This window comes from Aedes aegypti, chromosome 2 (genome assembly GCF_002204515.2).
Source record: "Aedes aegypti strain LVP_AGWG chromosome 2, AaegL5.0 Primary Assembly, whole genome shotgun sequence".
NCBI lineage: Eukaryota > Metazoa > Arthropoda > Insecta > Diptera > Culicidae > Aedes > Aedes aegypti.
In genome coordinates, this window is record NC_035108.1 from 17,715,464 (window position 1) to 17,737,992 (window position 22,529).

At 41.4% G+C, this 22,529-nt stretch overlaps 2 protein-coding genes across 2 annotated transcripts in view; both read left to right on the forward strand.

The window, feature by feature from the left end:
- Positions 1–22,529, forward strand: part of LOC5571764 (phosphatidylinositol 4-kinase beta) — a 401,531-nt gene that overhangs the window by 51,726 nt on the left and 327,276 nt on the right. The gene's annotated exons all lie outside the window — the stretch shown is intronic.
- LOC110676472 (tripartite motif-containing protein 44-like) lies at positions 1,877–6,412 on the forward strand (the record flags this gene model as incomplete). Its single annotated transcript, XM_021844488.1, has 3 exons — positions 1,877–1,924; positions 5,859–6,059; positions 6,359–6,412. Coding segments are annotated over exons 1-3 (303 nt in total), but the record flags the coding sequence as incomplete, so codon positions are not given.

Sequence of the window (22,529 nt, forward strand, 5' to 3'; positions counted from 1 at the left end):
GAATCCGGATCAATTGTGTCCGGATTGCGTTTTTCGGAAGAAAAAACGAAAACAAAGTGTGCGGGTGAAAATAAGTATCGACGCGTCAATAATGTTTGATCCGTTGAATCTGTTGCATGCTCCTTTGAGAGCGAGCGAAGGAATCCGGATCAATTGTGTCCGGATCGCGTATTTCGAAAGAAAAAACGAAAACAAAGTGCGGGTGAAAAAAAGTATCGACGCGTCAGTAGTGTTTGATCCGTTGAATCTGTTGCATGCTCCTTTGAGGGCGAGCGACGGGATCCGGATCAATTGTGTCCGGTTCGCGTTTTTTCGGAAGAAAAAAACGAAACAAAGTGTGGAGTTCTGTTTGATCTTTCGACCTTGACGCTTGTTTTTGCCGGAGCGAGCGACGAGGGCAGGATCAAACATGTCGCGCGTCGATCTCGTAAGTGAAAAAGTGGCGTGATCAGGGAGTTCGGTTGGAGCAAGTTAAAAAGTGCCGCGATCGGTTCGTTCTTTTTGATCTTTCGACGACCTTGACGCTTGCTCCTGGGCAGTGCGTCAAGAAAGCCCGAGCTGTCGTTCGTGTTTTTTTTTTTCGGGTCACGTGCCTATTTTTTTTTTTTTCTTAAGTGCTAGCCGAGCAAACGAGTGAAGCTGAAAGTGGATTATGGCTGCTCAGTCAAGGATAACGGATCAATTGGTGAGCTCGTTTCATGCTACTATTTCTAATCTATAAAATATGTATGACTGTACATTTAATCGTTACAATGGTGGTATGTAAATATGATGTTTCAACAAACTATGGATGGTTCGTCACTGTGAGTGTCGACACAAACTCTGATTCATGATTTATTTATGTTTAACTTTTTTTTTCAGAACACCCCTTATATACCTTTATTTTTGTAATTAAAAAAACTTTGAATGGTTCGACACTACAAGTGTAGACTTGCGAAAGGTTCACTTTATTCAACACACTTTGGATGGTTCGCCACTGTAAGTGTCGGCATAAGAATAAGAGTGTTCTATGATGTCCCAACCAATTGAGTCTTTTGTTTCTTTTCAAATGAGTAAAATATAATAACACATGCTTTCGTACTGACAGCTGTAGGAATGTTACATTTAGGTATTTGTTCAACAAACTTTGAATGGTTCGTCACCTCAAGTGTCGGCATAATTTTCCTCTACATAGAAATTATATGAACAATTATATTTACGTATAAGCATGTATATATCTCACAAATCATTGTTTATCATGGTCTAATCGCTTATCAAAGTGAATCCTTTGACCCAACGATCCTCCCCATTAACAAACATCCCTCCCAGTAACCTTTGTGGAGATGCAGAGGCAAACACGGTCTCCAAATAGCAAAGGTTACACACTAACATCCCTTCCCTCAATCCCACCTGACTGCAAGGACGTGGCCGGCGCCGTTATTGACCTTGTATAAATAGAGGCACTGAATTATGCACACTGAAGAAGATTATGGCCAATCCCAGCTGAACTTCTAGTTGATTCTTTGTGCATTTTCACTGACTTCGGTCAATCACGGAATAGCAACCATTGATATGTGTAGTCAGTCTAAGCTAAGCTAAGCTAAAATGATATGATAATTCAGTGGAATTTTCAATATCATGAAAAGGAAAGAATATCGATCAATTGACAATCGGTCAATATCCCTAGAAATCCTAGAGATAACATTATTCAATGATCATTTTTTCAAACTCCAAAAGGAAACTACACTAAACTTTGATTGTTCCAATGAAATCAATTCTCAATACCCGGGACACACCCAATTCCTTCATTTTTAAATAAATTAATCTGCGAAAACTTCAATTCACATCGGAACTCCAACTCGCCAGAAACACTGAAACCCGCTCCGGTTTCCTTCAGATGACAGTCATCGTGTTGAAGCTCGCTCTGGTGGTGAACCTGGGTGCCGTTTGTGCCATTCACCTCCGCACGACATCGAGCCCAGAATCGGACAAAACCAGTTCGGAATAGGTCAAAGCTAACACTTGTTGTTGGTTGAATGACTGAAACTGTGGTAGCTTACCCGATCAGTGGATTATAACAGAATTGTGACAGATTTTGTTACTCAGTTAGCACGTTTTTTTCCAACAGAATGTGATATTATTTTGGTTGCTCAGTACTTAAAATAACTAAATTTTTGACTATATTTTCTCTACGTCAAACAAAATTGAAACAACATAATTTGAACAAAAATATTTCTCACTATGTTTAAAAAAGTCCAAAATATAGTTTATTCAGTTACTTTGTATAACTGGATTGTCACAAAATATGTTGTTTTCCAAACTTATAACAAAAACTGCCAATGTAAAAGCAATTGTTCTCAGATTCTTTATAACAATTTGTGTCGTAATATTGTTTGTAACTGATTTTGTTGTTAATTTTGTATAATTTTCTCAAACAAAATAAAAAAACCGGTCGTTTGAGAACGTCGCGACCCATTGGAAGCCCACACAATAGAAACCTCAGCCAGCGCAGTTGCTGGCTAGTGTAGTGTGCTATTCCTATATCTAAAAAACAATGCGCTCTCGGGCTAGGCATTGGATATATATAGAAAGCGTTGTGTTTGGATGGGCATCTAATTCTTCCGAAAGAGGTGCACTTTGCGAAAGAGGACCACGTGATTATTGAGCTGAAATCGAATTCAGGTTAACTTCTGCGTTCATGAGTCCTCTCATGGCGTAGTGGTTAACGCGCCCCAACTAGAGATCGGGGAGTCGTGAGTTCGATTCTCACTGAGAAGACGTGTAACTTTTTCGCAAATCTTCACATCAATTTGTCCATCTAATCCAATTGCAAATTATATGTAATGTTTAGCTTTTCGGTAGTTGTTAAACTTCCACTCGGCTGGTTGGCCGTAAACCACGATTCATAATTAAAACAAGTATTTATCGAGCAACGGACTCATGTTCCGTAACCGGTCGTTTGAGAACGTCGCGACCCATTGGAAGCCCACACAATAGAAACCTCAGCCAGCGCAGTTGCTGGCTAGTGTAGTGTGCTATTCCTATATCTAAAAAACAATGCGCTCTCGGGCTAGGCATTGGATATATATAGAAAGCGTTGTGTTTGGATGGGCATCTAATTCTTCCGAAAGAGGTGCACTTTGCGAAAGAGGACCACGTGATTATTGAGCTGAAATCGAATTCAGGTTAACTTCTGCGTTCATGAGTCCTCTCATGGCGTAGTGGTTAACGCGCCCCAACTAGAGATCGGGGAGTCGTGAGTTCGATTCTCACTGAGAAGACGTGTAACTTTTTCGCAAATCTTCACATCAATTTGTCCATCTAATCCAATTGCAAATTATATGTAATGTTTAGCTTTTCGGTAGTTGTTAAACTTCCACTCGGCTGGTTGGCCGTAAACCACGATTCATAATTAAAACAAGTATTTATCGAGCAACGGACTCATGTTCCGTAACCGGTCGTTTGAGAACGTCGCGACCCATTGGAAGCCCACACAATAGAAACCTCAGCCAGCGCAGTTGCTGGCTAGTGTAGTGTGCTATTCCTATATCTAAAAAACAATGCGCTCTCGGGCTAGGCATTGGATATATATAGAAAGCGTTGTGTTTGGATGGGCATCTAATTCTTCCGAAAGAGGTGCACTTTGCGAAAGAGGACCACGTGATTATTGAGCTGAAATCGAATTCAGGTTAACTTCTGCGTTCATGAGTCCTCTCATGGCGTAGTGGTTAACGCGCCCCAACTAGAGATCGGGGAGTCGTGAGTTCGATTCTCACTGAGAAGACGTGTAACTTTTTCGCAAATCTTCACATCAATTTGTCCATCTAATCCAATTGCAAATTATATGTAATGTTTAGCTTTTCGGTAGTTGTTAAACTTCCACTCGGCTGGTTGGCCGTAAACCACGATTCATAATTAAAACAAGTATTGTTTGAAATGTTTTTTTTTTATATAATTTTGATACAATTTTGTTGTCGGGTTACCACTGAGCAGTTACATTCAGCGCCAATATTGTGGGCGATCTCCATATGTGAGTCATACCTTATGGAAATGGCAAGGCGTGCGGTTATCGGCTTGCTTGGCAAACCTTGAAATGGATCAATCGAACCGATGGGAGCATTGTTCCATTTGAAGAATTGTGGTCGAGACCAAAAAGCTAATTGAGCAGGTCCCCTGTTGCGATCGGTTTATAGATCTGGGTCCCGCGAGTAACGTAATCTGTGAGCTTTGAATTCGGTCGCAACAGCTATTGGATGTGTGATTATTTCAGGGCATTTTTGATTCTTTGTACATGATTTGCTTCGTGGCATTCTCAGAAAATTTATTGAATCAGTTTTTAACGTCTTAAAGATGTTTCCATGAAACGCAGTTTCTGCATGATTCTAGATTCTAGATATTGAACATATGTCATACTTATGTTTCTTCTCTTTGGCTTTACGCCAAACTGATACAGAGTTAGAATGTCGACCAAATTGACATAGATTCCGGAGAGGAGTCTCCTGGACAAGAATTTCTATATTCTGGGCATGAATTTTCTCCAGATTTCAAAAAGAAATTTTCGAATTCAGTCTCTTGTGGAATCTGAGTAGATTTTTTTAGTTTCCGTGAAAGAATCTTCTCCATATTACATGCAGGATTTACCTCTGAATTCCGAACAGGAATCTTCTTTTGATAACGAGGAGAAATCTCTAGATTTCGATCAGGAGTCCCTTCTGAATTAGAACCATGAATTTCCTTCGAATTCATTCGGATAGTATTCTTCCCCGGATTCCGTGTAGGAATCTCATCAGGATTCCGAAAATTAATACCCTTCAGATGTCGAGGAGGAATCTCCATCGATTTCCAAAGAGGCATCTACTCCGGGTTCCGAGAAGGATCTTTCATATTCCGAGCAGAAATCTCTTCCGGATTCCAAGAAAGAATCTCTTCCAGAACCTGAATAAGAATCTCCTCCGGAATCCGAGAAGGAATCTTCTCCGGATTCCGAGGAGGAATCTGCTCCGGATTCCGAGGAGGAATTCCCTCCGGATTCCGAGGAGGAATCTCCTCCGGATTCTGAGGAGGAATCTCCTCCGGATTCCGAGGAGGAATCTCCTCCGGATTCTGAGGAGGAATCTCCTCCGGATTCCGAGGAGGAATCTCCTCCGGATTCCGAGGAGGAATCTCCTCCGGATTCCGAGGAGGAATCTCCTCCGGATTCCGAGGAGGAATCTCCTCCGGATTCCGAGGAGGAATCTCCTCCGGATCCCGAGGAGGAATCTTCTCCGGATTCCGAGGAGGAATCTCCTCCGGATTCCGAGGAGGAATCTCCTCCGGATTCCGAGGAGGAATCTCCTCCGGATTCCGAGGAGGAATCTCCTCCGGATTCCGAGGAGGAATCTCCTCCGGATTCCGAGGAGGAATCTCCTCCGGATTCCGAGGAGGAATCTCCTCCGGATTCCGAGGAGGAATCTCCTCCGGATTCCGAGGAGGAATCTCCTCCGGATTCCGAGGAGGAATCTCCTCCGGATTCCGAGGAGGAATCTCCTCCGGATTCCGAGGAGGAATCTCCTCCGGATTCCGAGGAGGAATCTCCTCCGGATTCCGAGGAGGAATCTCCTCCGGATTCCGAGGAGGAATCTCCTCCGGATTCCGAGGAGGAATCTCCTCCGGATTCCGAGGAGGAATCTCCTCCGGATTCCGAGAAGGAATCTCCTCCGGATTCCGAGAAGGAATCTCCTCCGGATTCCGAGGAGGAATCTCCTCCGGATTCCGAGGAGGAATCTCCTCCGGATTCCGAGGAGGAATCTCCTCCGGATTCCGAGGAGGAATCTCCTCCGGATTCCGAGGAGGAATCTCCTCCAGATTCCGAGGAGGAATCTCCTTCGGATTTCGAGAAGGAATCTCCTCCGGATTCCGAGGAGGAATCTCCTCCGGATTCCGAGGAGGAATCTCCTCCGGATTCCGAGGAGGAATCTCCTCTGGATTCAGAGGAGGAATCTCCTCTGGATTCAGAGGAGGAATCTCCTCTGGAATCCGAGGAGGAATCTCCTCCGGAATTCGAGGAGGAATCTCCTCCGCAATCCCAGGAAGAATCTCCTGCGGATTTCGAGGAGGAATCTTTTTCGGAACCTGAACAAGAATCTCCTCCGTATTCCTAGCAGGAATCTTCTCCGGATTCCGAGGAGGAATCCCCTCTGGATTCCGAGGAGGAATGTCCTCCGGGTGCCGAGGAGGAATGCCTCCGGTTTCCGAGAAGTAATATCTTCCGGATGCCGAGGAGAAAGGTCCTGCGGATTCCGAGGAGGAATTTCCTGTGAATTCTGACGTTGAATCTCCTCCGGATTCCGAGGAGGAATCTCCTTCGGATTCCGAGGAGGAATCTCCTTCGGATTCCGAGGAGGAATCTTCTCCGGATTCCGAGGAGGAACCTCGTGCGGACTCCGAGGAGGAATCTCCTGCGGATTCCGAGAAGGAATCTCCTGCGGATTCCGAGGAGGAATCTCCTGCGGATTCCGAGGAGGAATCTCCTGCGGATTCCGAGGAGGAATCTCCTGCGGATTCCGAGGAGGAATCTCCTGCGGATTCCGAGGAGGAATTTTTTCCTGAACCCGAGGAGGTATCTCCTCCGGGCTCCGAGGAAGAGTCTTCTCCGGATTCCGAGGAGGAATCTCCTCCGGATTCCGAGGAAGAATCTCCTCCGGATTCCGAGGAGGGATCTCCTCCGGATTCCGTGGAGAGATCTCCTCCGAATTCTGAAGAAGAATCTCCTCCGTATATCGAGGAGGAATCTCGTCCGGATTCCGAGGAGTAATGTCCTCCAGGTGCCGAGGAGGAATCTCCTGTGGATTCTGACGAGGATTCTCTTTCGGAACTTGAACAAGAATCTCCTCCGGATTCCGAGGGGGAATCTCCTCCGGATTCCGAGGGGGAATCTCCTCCGGATTCCGAGGGGGAATCTCCTCCGGATTCCGAAGAGGGCTCTCCACTGAATGCCGAGGAGGAATTTCTCCCGGATTCCGAGAAGGAAGCTCCTCCGGATTCCGAGAAGGAATCTCCTACGGATTCCGAGGAGGAACTTTTACCGAATTCTGAAGGAAATATCCAGCGAATTCTGAGGATAAATCCTCTCCGGATTTGAAGAAGAACGCTTCTACGAATCCCAAGCAAGAAACTCCTCCGGATTCGAAGAAGAATCTCTTCTTGATTCAGAGGAGGAGTCTCCTTAAAATTTCGAGAAGGAATATTTTCGAATTTCGGGTGCGATTTTTCTCCGAACTTCGAAGAGGAAACTCCTCCACGCTTCAGTCAGGAATCTCCTCGGATTCCTTGGAGTATATGTAGGTTATAAACAACTTATGATTTCGGATACCAAGAAAGAATCTCTTTTGCATCCCGAATAGGAATTTTCTGCGTATTAAGAGAAGAAATCTCGCGCAACGTTTCTAAAGGACCTATCTAACATTGAGAGGCTCTCTTTGTTTTCTTTCTCTTTAATTAATAACTGAGTCACATTAACCTCTTTTGTTGCGTTTTTGTATGAAACGCTAGTCAAGGAAATTGCATTTCGATTTATAGTGAAAAACTTTCCAAAATCTTTGGTCTTCCAATGTTATAATCGTAAGAGAACGAGAGATTAGAGAATCTCTCATTTGTAGGGGAAGGGGTGGTAAAATGAACACCTTAAGGAAATCATCTTGTTTCTGATAGAAAAACGAGGAATTTGTATAGTTCTATCGCACAACATCAAAAATAGGGAAGTAATATATACCAGCGACATGGATTCAGACTAAAATAGCTAAATTTTCACATATTTTCATCGCTATCAAAAGCGATGCAAATGTTCATTTTACCTGCACTATGTGGGTAAAATGAACAGTGGTTGGTGGTAAAATGAACACCACGCAAAAATCGTGAGCAAAACAAATATTTCTGGAAATTTTCATTGCCCCACCGAAAATACATCCATTAATGATTGTAACCCATTGAAAAATAATTCTAAAGGTATCAGATTTGACATCATATCATAACGATATTCACCTCACTGAAAAACCTCAAGTCTTCCGAGCTTAAAGTTACGTCAGTTTTAATTTTCAAACGTGGTTTTCTAAAATCTTAGTTTTCGTTGATATTTTCACTTCAATTGACCTCCGTATCAACTCGAACACTCAGATTTATGCTCTAAATCGTCCGTTCGTGATAAAAATTCATCGAACTTTGTTTTTTCTCGGTAAAAGGAACGGTGTTCATTTTACCACCCCTGTTCATTTTACCACCACTTCCCCTACATAGGTTCTTTAGTAATGTTTAGCGAGAAATCCACTGCGGATTCCGAAATGGAACATTTTCTGGATACTGATGGAGAATATTCTCCTGATTATGAGGAGAACTTTCCTCCGGATTCAGAGGAGAAATCTTCGTACTCCTAGGAGGAAGCTCCATTGAATTCTGGAAAGGAATCTCTTCTGGATTACTTGAATGAATCTGCTTTGGTTATCGAGGAGAAAGCGGATTCCAAGAATGTATCTCTTCAGTATTCCGAGGAGGTGTCTCCTCCAAATTTCGAAAAGGAATATCCTACGATTCGATCGCATCTCTCTCCATCAAGAAGGCCTTCAATCGAAAAATTTCGCTAAATTTGTCATTGGCCTTAACATAGTGAGATACCAATGACTCTCTCTCTCTCTCTTGCTCATTCGTTGAAATCCAAAAGCGCCTAACCTTGGTCCAAAGTACTCTAACAAAATTCAAGTTGACATATAAAAAAGGCCAATGCCTGATTGAAAATAGAAAATGGTCCAAACATTTGAACTCATCATTAGTTTCCTCATTTTTTGGCAGTTTTCAGTATAAAATCGATTACGTTAGTAAATCGTAACTCAACGAGCAACATTGATTGATTTGAATACTGAGAAATATAAATTGAAAATGGTGGTGTACAATATTCATATCGAATTCACTCAGAACCAACCATCAGGGGATTAGCCCTTTTTAATTGTTGCGCGAAACATGTTCTGTAGCATAGCTTGTTAATGCGCCCATTCATTCAAAAATAGGTGGTCGGATCGAATCCCACCGCAACAATGTTATATTTTTCATATCTTTGCCCGATTTTTTTCTTTTTAACTTCTACTTCTTCATGTTTTATTTTATGATACCTATTTCCTGGGTTCCAGTAGAATATATTTTGATGAACGCTCAGAGGTTTTCTTTTTTATTCACAGTAAACAGTAAACACAGTAAATCTGTTATTGCGTTATGATCAGATCATCCGATTTTCAGTCTGAGCTGTTATCCAAAATAAAATGTTTTGGTTTCCAGAAGTATTTGTTGGACTTCTTTATAAATACTTAATTTGATTTTTGCATACTAATAACTAGTTTCAAAGATAAATACATTGTTTTACATTGCCGTCTCTTGGCTGATATGTCAAACTGGCTTAATGTTTTTTACTGAACACCTTTTTTGATCGAGATCCTGATTCCTGATAAAAACCAACACCAATCAAAGGCTCCCGTATTTCCCCGCAACCCTGCTTTAGGTAGCTTTATTTACTATCTGCGTGGGTATTTAGCTGGAGATCACAGGTCATAAATTGCCTGCTCAACACCCTTTTACTAGTTCTCAGTTCTATACATTCAACCAAAGAGACGCAGCAACATCAAAGGATCTATGCTTCTTTTTGTCATCTTCTACACATCCTCACCGGAGAGCATTATGGGCCGAAGGGACCTGTTCTTGCACTCTTTTGGGTACCTACCTACTTTTTGTCCCTGAAATCAGTTTTGCTTTTTTGGGTAGGTGTAGTAAATGGAATGGAACAAGTGTAAAACAACGTATGTAGATATCTTTAGAGAATTTCGGTGTTATGATTGTGCATACACCCTTTTCGACAAAAAGGTTGTCTTATATTGGTAGGTTGTACCTAATGTCTATCATTGTCATTGTCACTTGATAATATATTTTTGTTGCAAATCTTGGGGGATTTGCCTAAGCTTTTACGGTCCTCTTACGAAACAAAACAAAACGGGCTGAAACGGGGTAATAAATTGGACTACTTATCTCAAACTGGCTTGCTTTTGCTGGTGAACGTTAAGTGTCGATGGGGAATTTGAAAACACAACTTCCATTGAGAATCGTTTGCCAGCGACCAATCCCGTCACCTTTCCAATCAATAGCAATTTGTGGGTGGAAGTGCAGTCAGTGCGGGTTTGATGAGATCATTGGCTAAAATTTACGCGTCTACCCGGAGCTTTGCAAAACAACGAAGAGCCGAGAGGTTTTTTTGCACCTTAAGCCATAAATTGATTCGATGCGAAGTCCTACTACCGCTTACTCAACTACGCTGTCACATTAGGGCAGTTCAAATTTCTGAAAAGTTTGAAAATTGCATCTTCCGTTTTTTAACAATCCTTATGATAGAAAAAAAGCTCCAAAAAATTTTAATCCATTTGGATGAAGGTTTGAAGAGTGATGATTGACCCGCATCTGCCGTGCTCGCGAGTAAACGAAGCTAAAGTGATTCGTGAACGTGTTCGGAGCTGTTCAGAATCAGATGCACTTTAGGGAATAAAGCTATTTCCCCTCAAACTGGTAGTTTGTCGATTTGATGGATATACAATTGATTTGTCTGTCAAAACCATATTAAATCACACCTTGTTCGACTACTCGAGAGTGAATGTTCGCGAACTTTTTGCTGTTTCTTTTGATATGTTCTGGCCGAGCAGGCGGATGCGAACTTACTCACACCTAACCTGTTCGCGAGTCTGTAAAGTTTGTTTTGCGTTGGGCTACACTCGTTTGGTACTTCGTGACGCGAATATTTCCACCACTAGTCATATCAAATAATTTAAATAATATTTCCAACACAGGTAAAACTATCACAACCATGTTGATGCTTTTATAAACTATCGAACCTTATTTCTTAAGCCTTAATAATGATATTTTCTGAAACAATGACTTCATTTTGTGCTTGAGCTAGTTAAGCTCGAGGTTTTTTCAAAAGCCCATTAGATCATAATCTCATAGGTTGTAGGACATTTCCCAGAAAGCCAAACCCCAGAACGACATTCCCCAGAATGACGTTCCCCAGAATCCCATTCCCCAGAATGGGACATTCCCCAGAAATCCATTCCCCAGAATGGGACATTCCCCAGAATAGGACATTCCCCAGAATCGTGTTTATACGTATTAGAAGAGTGGAGAACGATAATATTAGTTTTATTTTGTCGTTGAAAAAATGTACCTACTGAATTTATTCGAGTTCCCAGAAGCTTCGAATATCGGACACAGGCGTCAATTCACCCAATATATTACACGGAAAAAATCTGTCCCTGGAATCATGAATATCCATGTTCATGGTCTGATTTTATATGGAAAAGAGTGCTATGAATTTCTATATTCATGATTTTGTGAATAATTTTCGTGGGTTCAGGAACACATTTTTACCCGTGTATTTGGTCAAAATCATTATTATGGATCTCAAGCAAATAAAACCGGAATGGAGTCCAAAAAACATTTTGAAAGCAGAATGTTTGCTTCCCTTTTCTTAGGCAAACCATCTAAGGGACCATTTATAAACCACTTGGTCATCTATGGGGGTGCATGGTTTGGCCAAAGACCACGGCCCATACAAATTTCAAAATGTTTGTTCGGACAAAAGACTAAAGAAGGGGGTAGGAGGGGGTTTGAAAATCCAAAATAAATGAGTACGTGGTTCACCAACCAAAGTCTTAAGAGAAAAATACTTTTTAACAATTTTACATTTGCCTAACATAATTGCGCAATTGTCGTTTCCCTGAACATCATTTCCCCGAATGCCAGTTCACCGAATGACCCATTTCCCCAAAAAGTAATGCAGTTCTATATAGAATAGTCTTTCGGGACTGGGTGCTGAACTTGAAAGAATGATAAGCAATTAAAAGAAGATAATATAGATTATAAGGTTATCCTCGACTAAATATGTAAGTACATCTAGCCAAAAATACCGATGATGGTGAAACTCGAAAGAACCGCAAATCAAGCAAAGAAGGGTGCATATCAGATGACAGGTTCGTTCACCTTCAAGGCGGTATTACGACAGTTATGACAATTATACTGCCCATAACTGCATGTCTGTCACAGTCGAAATTTTTGACAATTTCGAGTTAATACCGGGGAAAGTCATCAAATGATAAATATTTTCAATCAACATACTCAAATCACTCTTGGCACTTTTGAGTTCTTGGCAATTTTAGTTTCGTCCCATACTGCCATAAAATGCACACTTGGTATTCCATTTACTCAATGCCTACTTTTGTCGAATGTTACATACATGCAGTTATGGGCAGTATGAGAGCTAAAAACCTTTCGGGAAACAGAGTGTTCGGGGCACTGACATTATGGGAACTGGCGTTCGTGGAAACGAAATTCGGGGAACTGACATTCGGAAAAAAGTAGCACAACCGTTTAAAACAAGCTGCTCTGACTATGTTTTATGATCTAATTTGACCCAATATTGGATGTTTGTTTTGTTTTCATAGTTATTCTTCCTTCTTTCGAAATTGGCTGTTCTTTCTAACTGTATTTTTGAAGGGTGATTTATATTAGTCTAATATTCTTCATATGTACAAAATATTTTTTTTTGCTTCCATAGCATATTCTCCCTTCTTTTGAACTTATGCTGTTCTTCCTAGGTTTATTGTCTTCGTATTTATGTAGATTAATGAATCACAATTACACTAGAAAATTTCTCTTGTCTTTTATAATTTCTTTTTACAGCAAAACTTAATAGCTACAAAATATCGTAGTATGTATGCACTAGGGTGGCCCATATTAGTTAGATACAATAAACTACTGTAAAAATTTGAACAGAACCCTTCAACTGTAAGGAGGGGCTAAACGAGCTTGAAGTTTGTAAGGAGAAAAACGTCAAAATATATAAAAATCGTCCAAACGGTTCCAGTTTTTCAGTTAAATGTATTCACTATTTACTATTTACAATTTACCTCGATTTTAACAGCCCAAAAATCTCTTATTATTTTTTTCTGGGGAATGTCTCATTCTGGGGAATGGATTTCTGGGGAATGTCCAATTCTGGGGAATGGCGTTCTGGGGAATGTCATTCTGGGGAACGTCATTCTGGGAAATGTCGTACAATCAATCTCATATAAAGTAAAATAAGAGCAATCAAATTGGCGGAAGTCTCTTTCCCTCTCCATCGGATTGAGTTGCTCTCTTTAACAATTTTCTTGGCTATGGTTTATTATGATCCTAGTTTGTCTGTGAGCCACGTTTGAATCACCACCAAAAATTCGGAAACCTTCACATGACAATATTTTTGTATAATAAGAATTGTAAAAAAAACATATGGGAGATTTGCTTTTTTTTATTTGTCTGTAATTTGAACCGTCCTAGTGCCACATTCGCGTTGAAATTACAATCCAATCAATAGGTATATGTGAACGGCTGGCTGGGGCTAACCTTCAATGGCGAGATTCCGTACAATTTGTTGCAGCTGTGGGTTGGTTGTTGAATAATGAAGGGGTTGATTTTCGAGGGAGATATTTTTGGCCTCACCAGGGACATTCTCGGCATAAAGTGAGAGAAACGGACGCTTTTGTTTGGTCGCCGTGACCCAAAAAAGGGGAACCCTGCCGTTGTCGTCCGGTTTGAGCTGCAGCAGGTGACAAATGTGTGTACTTTCTTGCCTGCGTAACATACCGGAGCCGGGTGGAGTTCAATGCATGAATCAGCAGCCTTCGGATGTCGATCAAGTGGTTCAATGCTCTTGGCAAACTAGGTGTTGTTCTCGCGGTATTCCAGCGAGTCGTTTTCGTACTCCTACGCGTCGATTGGACGTTTGTTTGCACAAATTGTATGAGTAAGATCAACCTACTTTCGTCTGGATTTAGGTGTAATCAGATATACGTAGAACTTAATGGATTCAATCGTATAGAAAACATCAACACGGGAATTTAGAAAGATGTTCCGAGGAACGATCTACACCACATTCTCAGAAAAAATCTTTTTTGGATTTCGAGAAGGAATCTTCTTCAAATTCCGAAGGAATCTCATATACCGAAGAATCTGCTCCGTATTCCGTAAAGAAATCTCCTTCAGGATTCCGAGCAGGAATATTTTCCGAATTCCGCACAGGAATCTGAGAAGGAATCTCCTCCAAATTTCGATGAGTATTAGATTTGTTTTCTGAGGAGGAAGATGCCCGGCTTCAGAAGAGAAATCTTCTCTGGATTCAAAGGTAAAGCTATCTCGTACTCCGAGGAGAAATCTCGTAAAAGATTCCTGCTCCGGATTCTGAAGAGGAATATCTTGTGTATACCAAAGAAGAATCTTCTACGGATTCCGAGGTGAAAACCCATGTAAATATCGTTCACAATAATTTTCATTATTACTCACAATTTAACATAGACTCGTTCTTGATTTACTGTAGACTGCACTCTTCTCCACCATGTATCTCTATAATAACCGACTAATGCTCACGAAGTCTCGACTCACTTCGGATGTGCCCTCGACTAGCTCTGGGTTCATCCTTCACTTATTTTAAATCAAGCTTACATACTTGATACTTAATGGGCAACAATTCCTTGCTGTTGCATTGAACTTCGCCAAATGAAGAAGCCATCTCCATTGGACCCGGTCCTGGTCCTATCGCTACCAGTCACTCTGAACGTTAAGCGACCTTAAGGTGAGGATTTAAATCCTCCTCAACTCCATCTGGTGCGCGAACTGCCACGGAGGCGACGGCCTCTCCCTGGTTCTCTGCTAAATATTACTTTAGCTTGACGTTCCTCCGACATGCCCAGCCCACCGCAGCCTGCCGTGTTTTATACGCTTAACAATATTCATTTCCCTATAGACTTGGTATAACCGAGTATTTTTCGCAGCAATTTACGTTCAAACACACCAAAAGCTCTCCGGTCGACCTCTTCCAATGTCCAAGATTCGTGGCCGTACAGAGCAACCGGAAGAATTAAGGCCCAAACGCAATGATAACGGAAAGGCAACGGAAAGCGGAACCGGTTCGCCAGCATGAACTACAACATGCTAGTCGACTCAATGTTGGTTCACTTTCAATCGTTGACAGCTCTATCAAGATGGTATGATTCATGCTGGCGAACCAGTTCCGCTTTCCGTTACCGTTCCGCTATCATTGCGTTTGGGTCTTAGGGTCTTGTACAACGCGAGTTTGGTCTTCGTCTGTAAGCTACAGGACTTTAGCTGGCTGCGAAGTCCGTAGAAAGCCCTACTCGCAGCTGCAATACGCTTTTTCACTTCACAAGTATAATCATTGCCGCCAGTCAGTTCCAAGGTAAACAAATTCTTCTACCACTTCAAAAGTATCACCTAACCTAACACCGCCTCACTATCAACATCATATATAAGCCTACGACCAACATCACCTATAAGCCCAGCGACCATGTGCTTTGTCTTTGTGATATTAACCTTCCAATCGTCGCGCGGTTTGACACCGTCAGAACCACCACGTTATGTACGAAAAGCGAGCTTTTTTCATTAGTGTTGTACAAAATACAACAGCGCGACGACGCGTTGTCTCTTTTTTAAAAGTTATGCATACCTCTTCCACGGCTCTGTGTCTGGGTTCGATTCCCGGTCGGTCCAGGATCTTTTCGTAATAGAAATTTCTTTTACTTCCCCGGGCATAGCACGGGAGACGGTGCTGACTTGCTTCGTACGCAGTGCTGTAAACGTTCGACACTTTGCGCGACGTTCGTTTTGTTGCCATTGTCAGCAGTTATAGCACGCGCTTTAGTATGAACGTCGACAAACACAAAAAAGTATCAATTGAATGTCGTCTTGCCCGATGACATTTGCATAAATAATAAATGTTGCATACATTTCAGACATCGGATCATTAACAAAATGAATAGTTTGATCTTGCTTGTTACGGCGAATGTGACACACATACAGTGAAAGCAGAACAAGAACAAACAAAACCGTAATGTTTTCTAGCGTAATGTTTCCGTGGTCAGTGGCATTCAATTGACATTTTTCTTTTCGACATTCGTTTGATCGCTCGTGTTGTGCATGTTAAAGGGAAGCGCTGCCGAATATCAGCCGTACGCCATTGACAGTTTCATAAGATCACCGCATATCGTTCTGTTCCATACAGTTTTGTGTTCTCTGTTCAGCCTGATGCCAGACACTAACATCCGACGTCTGTAACATTCTTCTCATCCGTCATTCTTTGACACTCCTAGTTAAACCATTAGCTTCGAGAGCGTCTTTGAACAGCACCTATCACTCCTCGCGCTGTTTCACTTACCACTCCATGGATTGAATCCAATTGAATGTTGAGGTTTTCTCTCACATTGACCTCACTTATCCGTACGTTTAGCTTTTGTTGGTATTCAGCTGTAACACCGTCTGCTAAGAAGCGCTGGGTATTGAATCGCATTGCTCGATGTGGTCTTTAATTCGCTACAGTTGATAACCGCCTCTCGTATTCTACTGAAAACGTGGTACTAATCCGAGTCAATGTTAGGACCCTTGAAACTCCTAACATCCTTCTTCTTCTTCTTTTCTGGCGTTACGTCCCCACTGGGACAGAGCCTGCTTCTCAGCTTAGTGTTCTTATGAGCACTTCCACAGTTATTAACTGAGAGCTTACTATGCCAATGACCATTTTTGCATGCGTATATCGTGTGGCAGGTACGAAGATACTCTATGCCCTGGGAAGTCGAGAAAATTTCCAACCCGAAAAGATCCTCGACCGGTGGGATTCGAACCCACGACCCTCAGCTTGGTCTTGCTGGATAGCTGCGCGTTTACCGCTACGGCTATCTGGGCCCCTAACATCCATGATATCTGAGAAATGTCGGCCATCCACCAGAATATGGTCTATTTGGTTGCAAATATCACAATTTGGGTGCCTCCAGGTGTGCTTCTGAGTATCCTTGCATGGTGAAAGGCAGTGGCGCAACCAAGGGGGGGTTTTGGGGGTTAAACCCCCCACCCCCCAAAGCAGATTTTTTAAATAAAAATTATAAAATATTTTTTTGAAAATCAACACTTAAATTCACAAACACCGGAGCAGTAAGTTGTTTTAACTATTATTTTGTTCTATCTTGAGGAATTCTAGTTTGAAGACCTTAGAAGAATTTGAAATTACGCAATTTGCTCGCTTTTTCTGATAAATATGCTACATGTTTTTCAACAGAATTTTGTCAAACAAACATGCAGATATGTATGCATATCGAAACCGTTTGAAAAGCTGATTGGTTCGAGATACGATGTTTTGAAAAATCTTTCAGTTGGATCAGCATTTAGCCGAATTTTGTGACCTCCAGAGAGCACTTGAATTTCCGGGGAATCAATTTTTAATAATATCAAATAACAATTCTTGGAAATATAAAGGGAGATTTTAATTCCGTGGGTCAGATGAAAAATCACAAATTTTCATCTACAATCAGCAAATGCTTCGAAATCATTCTGTTCGTTGAGAAACTTGAAAACGTATGTAAGGCACAGAACAGACGAAGATTGGTTGAACGTTATCATGTATGTGCGTGCAACCAAATGTAGCTTGGATAAACTTTCGAATCATCGACGAAAAAAGTAAATTTGAAAGATATCAGATTTCGTTTAACCATTCATTTTAAAAAGTAGAATCTAAGGCAATGTTAGTAACGAATGAAATGTTCTTTGGAACCTGAAGATTTTCCATATTTTGGAAAACTTTTGGAAGGAAAATTTTACCAGGTACAATAGATTTCCTTTTAGTAGCGTTGTAAATTTATCTAAAAAGTTATGGCTAGGGTTGACGAGAAAAGCTTAAGTTTGCATATGTTACGTTTTTTCTTTATTGTTAATCAAACAATATTTTTTATTTTTTCCGCTCGAAATTTTTCATACCCGTTTCACTTTCTCAAAAACACATTATCTTCAAGTTCACAAAACCCCCCCTAGAGCCAAATCCTGGTTGCGCTACTGGTGGAAGGCTCTCCTTACCGCTGATTGGACGGAAAAAAGTCCTGCGTTTGCATCTCCGATGACGATTTTCACGTTATGATTTGAGCACTCTAAATAAGCCTTATCAAAGCCTTCATAGAACGCGTCCTTCACGTCAAGGGGTTTGTCGTTCATCAGTGTATAGATGGTGATCAGGCCGTAATTGAAGAATTTTCCCCGTATCCTGTTCACATTACTATGAAATCGACTTCATGTAAGGTACACCGGGGCAAGTTGAAACGGCTGCGGTAAGATGAAATGACAAGGTATCATAGGGAAATTGGATAATGTGAGAATTTTATTTCCAGCAACATTAAGTTAAAAGATGAAACGAACTTTTAAAGAACATGAATCTGTTAAAATGTAACGTCATCATTTTCAAAACTTTACATTTCATCTTGCCCCACCCATTTCAACTTGCCCCAGTGTACCTTACTGCTTTATCGCCGCCACTGTGGTATATGTTATATTGGAATGTAGTGTTGGCGATGGGATCCACCGTCAGGAATTCACGTTATCCAGATCTAGGCCACTCCCACTCCAACGTTCTGCAGTTTACGAGCCAAAAGGCTCGCTCGTCCGGGTTGATTTATCGTCCAGACATTCCAGGTACCACGTTTCTATTCATAGTCCTTATTTCGTTGCTATTTGCCAAGTCGGTCGCCGAAAATATCGTTCTCTATTTCTTCTTTCTCTATTATTCGTAGTGAGTTGAAGATTCGGTATGCTACTTTACCGGGGTTGCGCTACCTACATCCCGTTGATAGGGCTTCCATCTTTGGTATAGCTAACGTGATACAGCGTTTCATACTCAGCCGCTGGATACCATAACAGACGCTGGTGAACAAACGCTCGGGACGGATCTCCTCACTCTCCCTGGTGTCAGAAGGATAACAGTGCCCAGGATGCACTACCAGCTAAGTACGCAACCCTTAGCTGGCGGTCTTTGTCATACTCATTATGGTCTTTGTCATCGTTTGACCAGTAGAAGCGTGAGGAAGGGACTTGTGTGGGCCAGAGCTATATTGGACGCTCCTTTTTTCTCACAAAAACTTTGGGATTGCTGACGTCAATCTTGATAAGAAGATAGTTTGAAAATATGAGATCTACAATATACAATTTCTAGCGCTTTGTCATGTTTTTTTTTCAAATTTGTTGTGTTGAAAATTAGTAACAATATCTATTTCACGAAATTAAGTATCATGGATGAGTTTTGGACAATTTGACCTACCTATAGCTACCCGAAGTATTGTTTGATCTTACTTGCTGCTCTAAGTTTTCGATTGAAAATACAGCATTTTGATCTAGACTTTTATTAATGCAACAAAAAAGCCTATTTCTCTGTTTTAAACTCTTCCCCAGTAACATAAACTACACCATACTAACTCAAAATCGGCTTGTCTGTCTGAAACTCCGATATTCCAAAGATTAATTTTATGTTTCCTGTTTGGAATACAGAGTATCGAAGGTGGAATGATGAAATTCTTTTTGAGGCTGAATTCTTATCATTTGAACAAAACAAATTCAACAATCTTTGCTTCTACTGCAAAATGTCAGGTGTTTTCCAGATCCTTAAAATTTTTGGCAGTTTTACTTTTTGCTTTTTCATAAACTATAAGGTTTCGAGAGGTGCTTCGAGTTTTTGTTTCTATCAGTTTTGAGCATGAGCATGAGCATGAGCATGAGAATAGATGACCGTACAATTCGTAGTTGCTTCTCCGTGATTCACCAGAATAATCGAAGTTGCATAGTGATTTAATGAATAAGGCTTGGCATTAGTCTACCATTCTCAATGTACACAAATCGAGAGCTCAAAATCTAAAAGTCAATAAAGATGTTGGCCACGTCCTTACAGTCATAGGGGAAGGGCATGAATGTTAGTTAGGCAAGCGTTGTTATTAGAGACCGAGTACACCTCTGCATCTCCACAGTTGTCATGGAAAGGATATTGGGTTAGTGGGATAAGGTTGAGATCTGGGAGTCACCAATGTTTGGTGATGCGATCCATGATATTTTAACGCCTAACCGGAACACGCCGAACTAGTGTTTATCATTTTACACGAAATGTTTCAATTTTTGCTGTTCAAAAGTTCTCACTTTCAAGGCTTTCAAACCACTAAGCTTTTTCCATATATATGGAATCATACAGAATGATTTATTTAATATGCATTTTGATGAGATATACTTCACTGAGGCCGTAATATCCGTAATATGAATCAAAACGGTATAACATCATACCAATAATAGATTGTTGGGTCATGATAAGCCGTAGAAATACAAAAGACATTCACAATTGCCGAAATAATACTTCCATATACAACTCCACCTGGAATGGGGTTTCTCCAACACCTTACTACACATCCGCTGCAGGTTGCCATTGCACTTTGATTGATCCCTCGATTGCCATACACACCTCATAATAATACCACCAAGACCTTTGAAGGCACCAAATCCCGAATGCGTCGTAATGCCTGCTTTTCAATCCAATTACAGTCCCTCGGCATCGGAACTGTTACCGACCCAAAACTATTTCACTTGCCTTCAGTCAGTCGGGCAGGCAGTCGGACGCAATAATACCCAACTGCCAAGCTAAGGAGCCTTCGAAGCGATTATCCCTAATCTTGTTTGGGCTTTCATTTCACCGAGCGAGGCCCAACCAACCGGACGGATGTGTTTATTAAATAGCCTTTAATCGAACTGCAGCCAGCCAGACGGCTTCGATGAACGCCAAACGCCGAACTGTACCTTCGCCGTCCAGCGATCCCGACAGCCGTCCATTTGATTGAATAACAATTACATCAATAACTCTTTCCATTAGTGTAGGGTAGATGCACACACACAGTATTAAATACAAAAACCAAAAATCTGGCCAAGTCTTACACGTTACCTACTAAACATGGATTGAAAGCCTTCGTATACCATATTGGTTATATTTATAAATCATTCGTCTAAAAAAATAGTTTTCCTTAGAATGGTCAGTATTGGTGCACCTACCCTACAGCACTCATCGGCCGTCTTTGTGTATGAGCTTTAAGTTTTAGGGCTCGGCCTCTTAATGCAATCGAAGAAAATGGAGAAACGTGAGTACACGACGACGACATAACTGCACTTCACTTCGGCCGTCTTGCGGAATTAGAGAGTACACGCCAAGTGGCTGACGTCCGCCCACCTCCGAAGAAAGCTACTGTTGGGTAACGAACGCCTAGCATAATGCTCTTCGTTCGAGTGACCGTCGTTGAGAGCCTTTCTGTAATGGGGATGGAAAATTTCCTTATTCTTGATTGAGTAATGGTAAAGCTGGAAACAAAAGAGTGGTATAAACAACACAAACCACAAAGTTTGACGACAAGAAAGATCTGGTTTGTTCGTTTAGAATTGTCACACCAATTCGATCCTAAAACAGCAACGGAACACTTGAACCGGAGAGGAAACATCTGCCAAGCTCTAAGCCTTAGAGAGGATAACGATTCTCGTTATTCCACACGGGCAAGCGTGGGCTCAATTCCTTCCTCATAAGATGGAAATGGTTTGGCCCAAAAAAGGACAAACTCTCGTAACCGAAATGATATATGTGTGTTTGTTTTATTGCGCTCTTTCGGGATAACAATATTCCAGACCCTGCGTGGTGGTAAAGAGACCGATCCCTAGAATTGGGCAATTATCGCCGGTTTCTCTTCACTTGACAGTTATGGGCTGACGGAGTCAAAATATGGCTTAGCAATTAAATGACTAGTGATTATTTTCGTACCATTTAACACAGTTTGAGTTTAGATTGTTGTCCATGATTGCATAGCTGACGTAAGCGCCATTTACAATTTCAAATATTGTTGTTATTGATATTTGAACAGTGCCGTTGCGATATTTTCAAATACACTCTCCCGTGGTGATTGTGGAGATGCAGAGGTATTTTCGGTCTCTAGCAGCAACAATCATTACACACTAACATTCCTTACCCATATTAACTGGATGTAAGGACTTGGCCATTATTGATCAATAATATTAGAGCTGCTAAAATGTGCACTTCGAGAGTAAGCAGAAAGTCCAATCTTTTATTCATTTGGATCGAAGTGCAATTGCTACTACAGTCGCCTCTCCACATCTCGATATCGAAGGGACCATCGAGATAGGGAGAGATCGAGTCATAGAACAAATTTTTAACGAATACTAGATTGAAAATCACTCCGTTGCCAGGAAAATCAAAAACAAACAGATGTCATTTCGTCTTCATAAATTGTTTTGCATCTCTAAAATCTAGTCTAGTAGCCTTTGATAATGGGCATATCGACATACGGAGAGAAAATTGGGAACGAAAATCACATCGAGATAGGGAGATATCGAGATAAGGAGGATATCGAGATATAGAGAGTGAAAATGTATGCAGATTGAAGGGACCGAAAAAATCATCGACATAGGGAGAGATATCGAGATGTAGAACATCGAGATGTGGAGAGTCGGCTGTAGTTCGATCAATCACAGATTACCAGCCATCGACATGTACAGTCAGTCTAGAAACGAAAAACCGTTTGATCTAAACACTTATTCATTGGTCACTTGCTGGTGTTGATCAATCGATTAAGTATTTGAGGGTGGATGGCTATTTG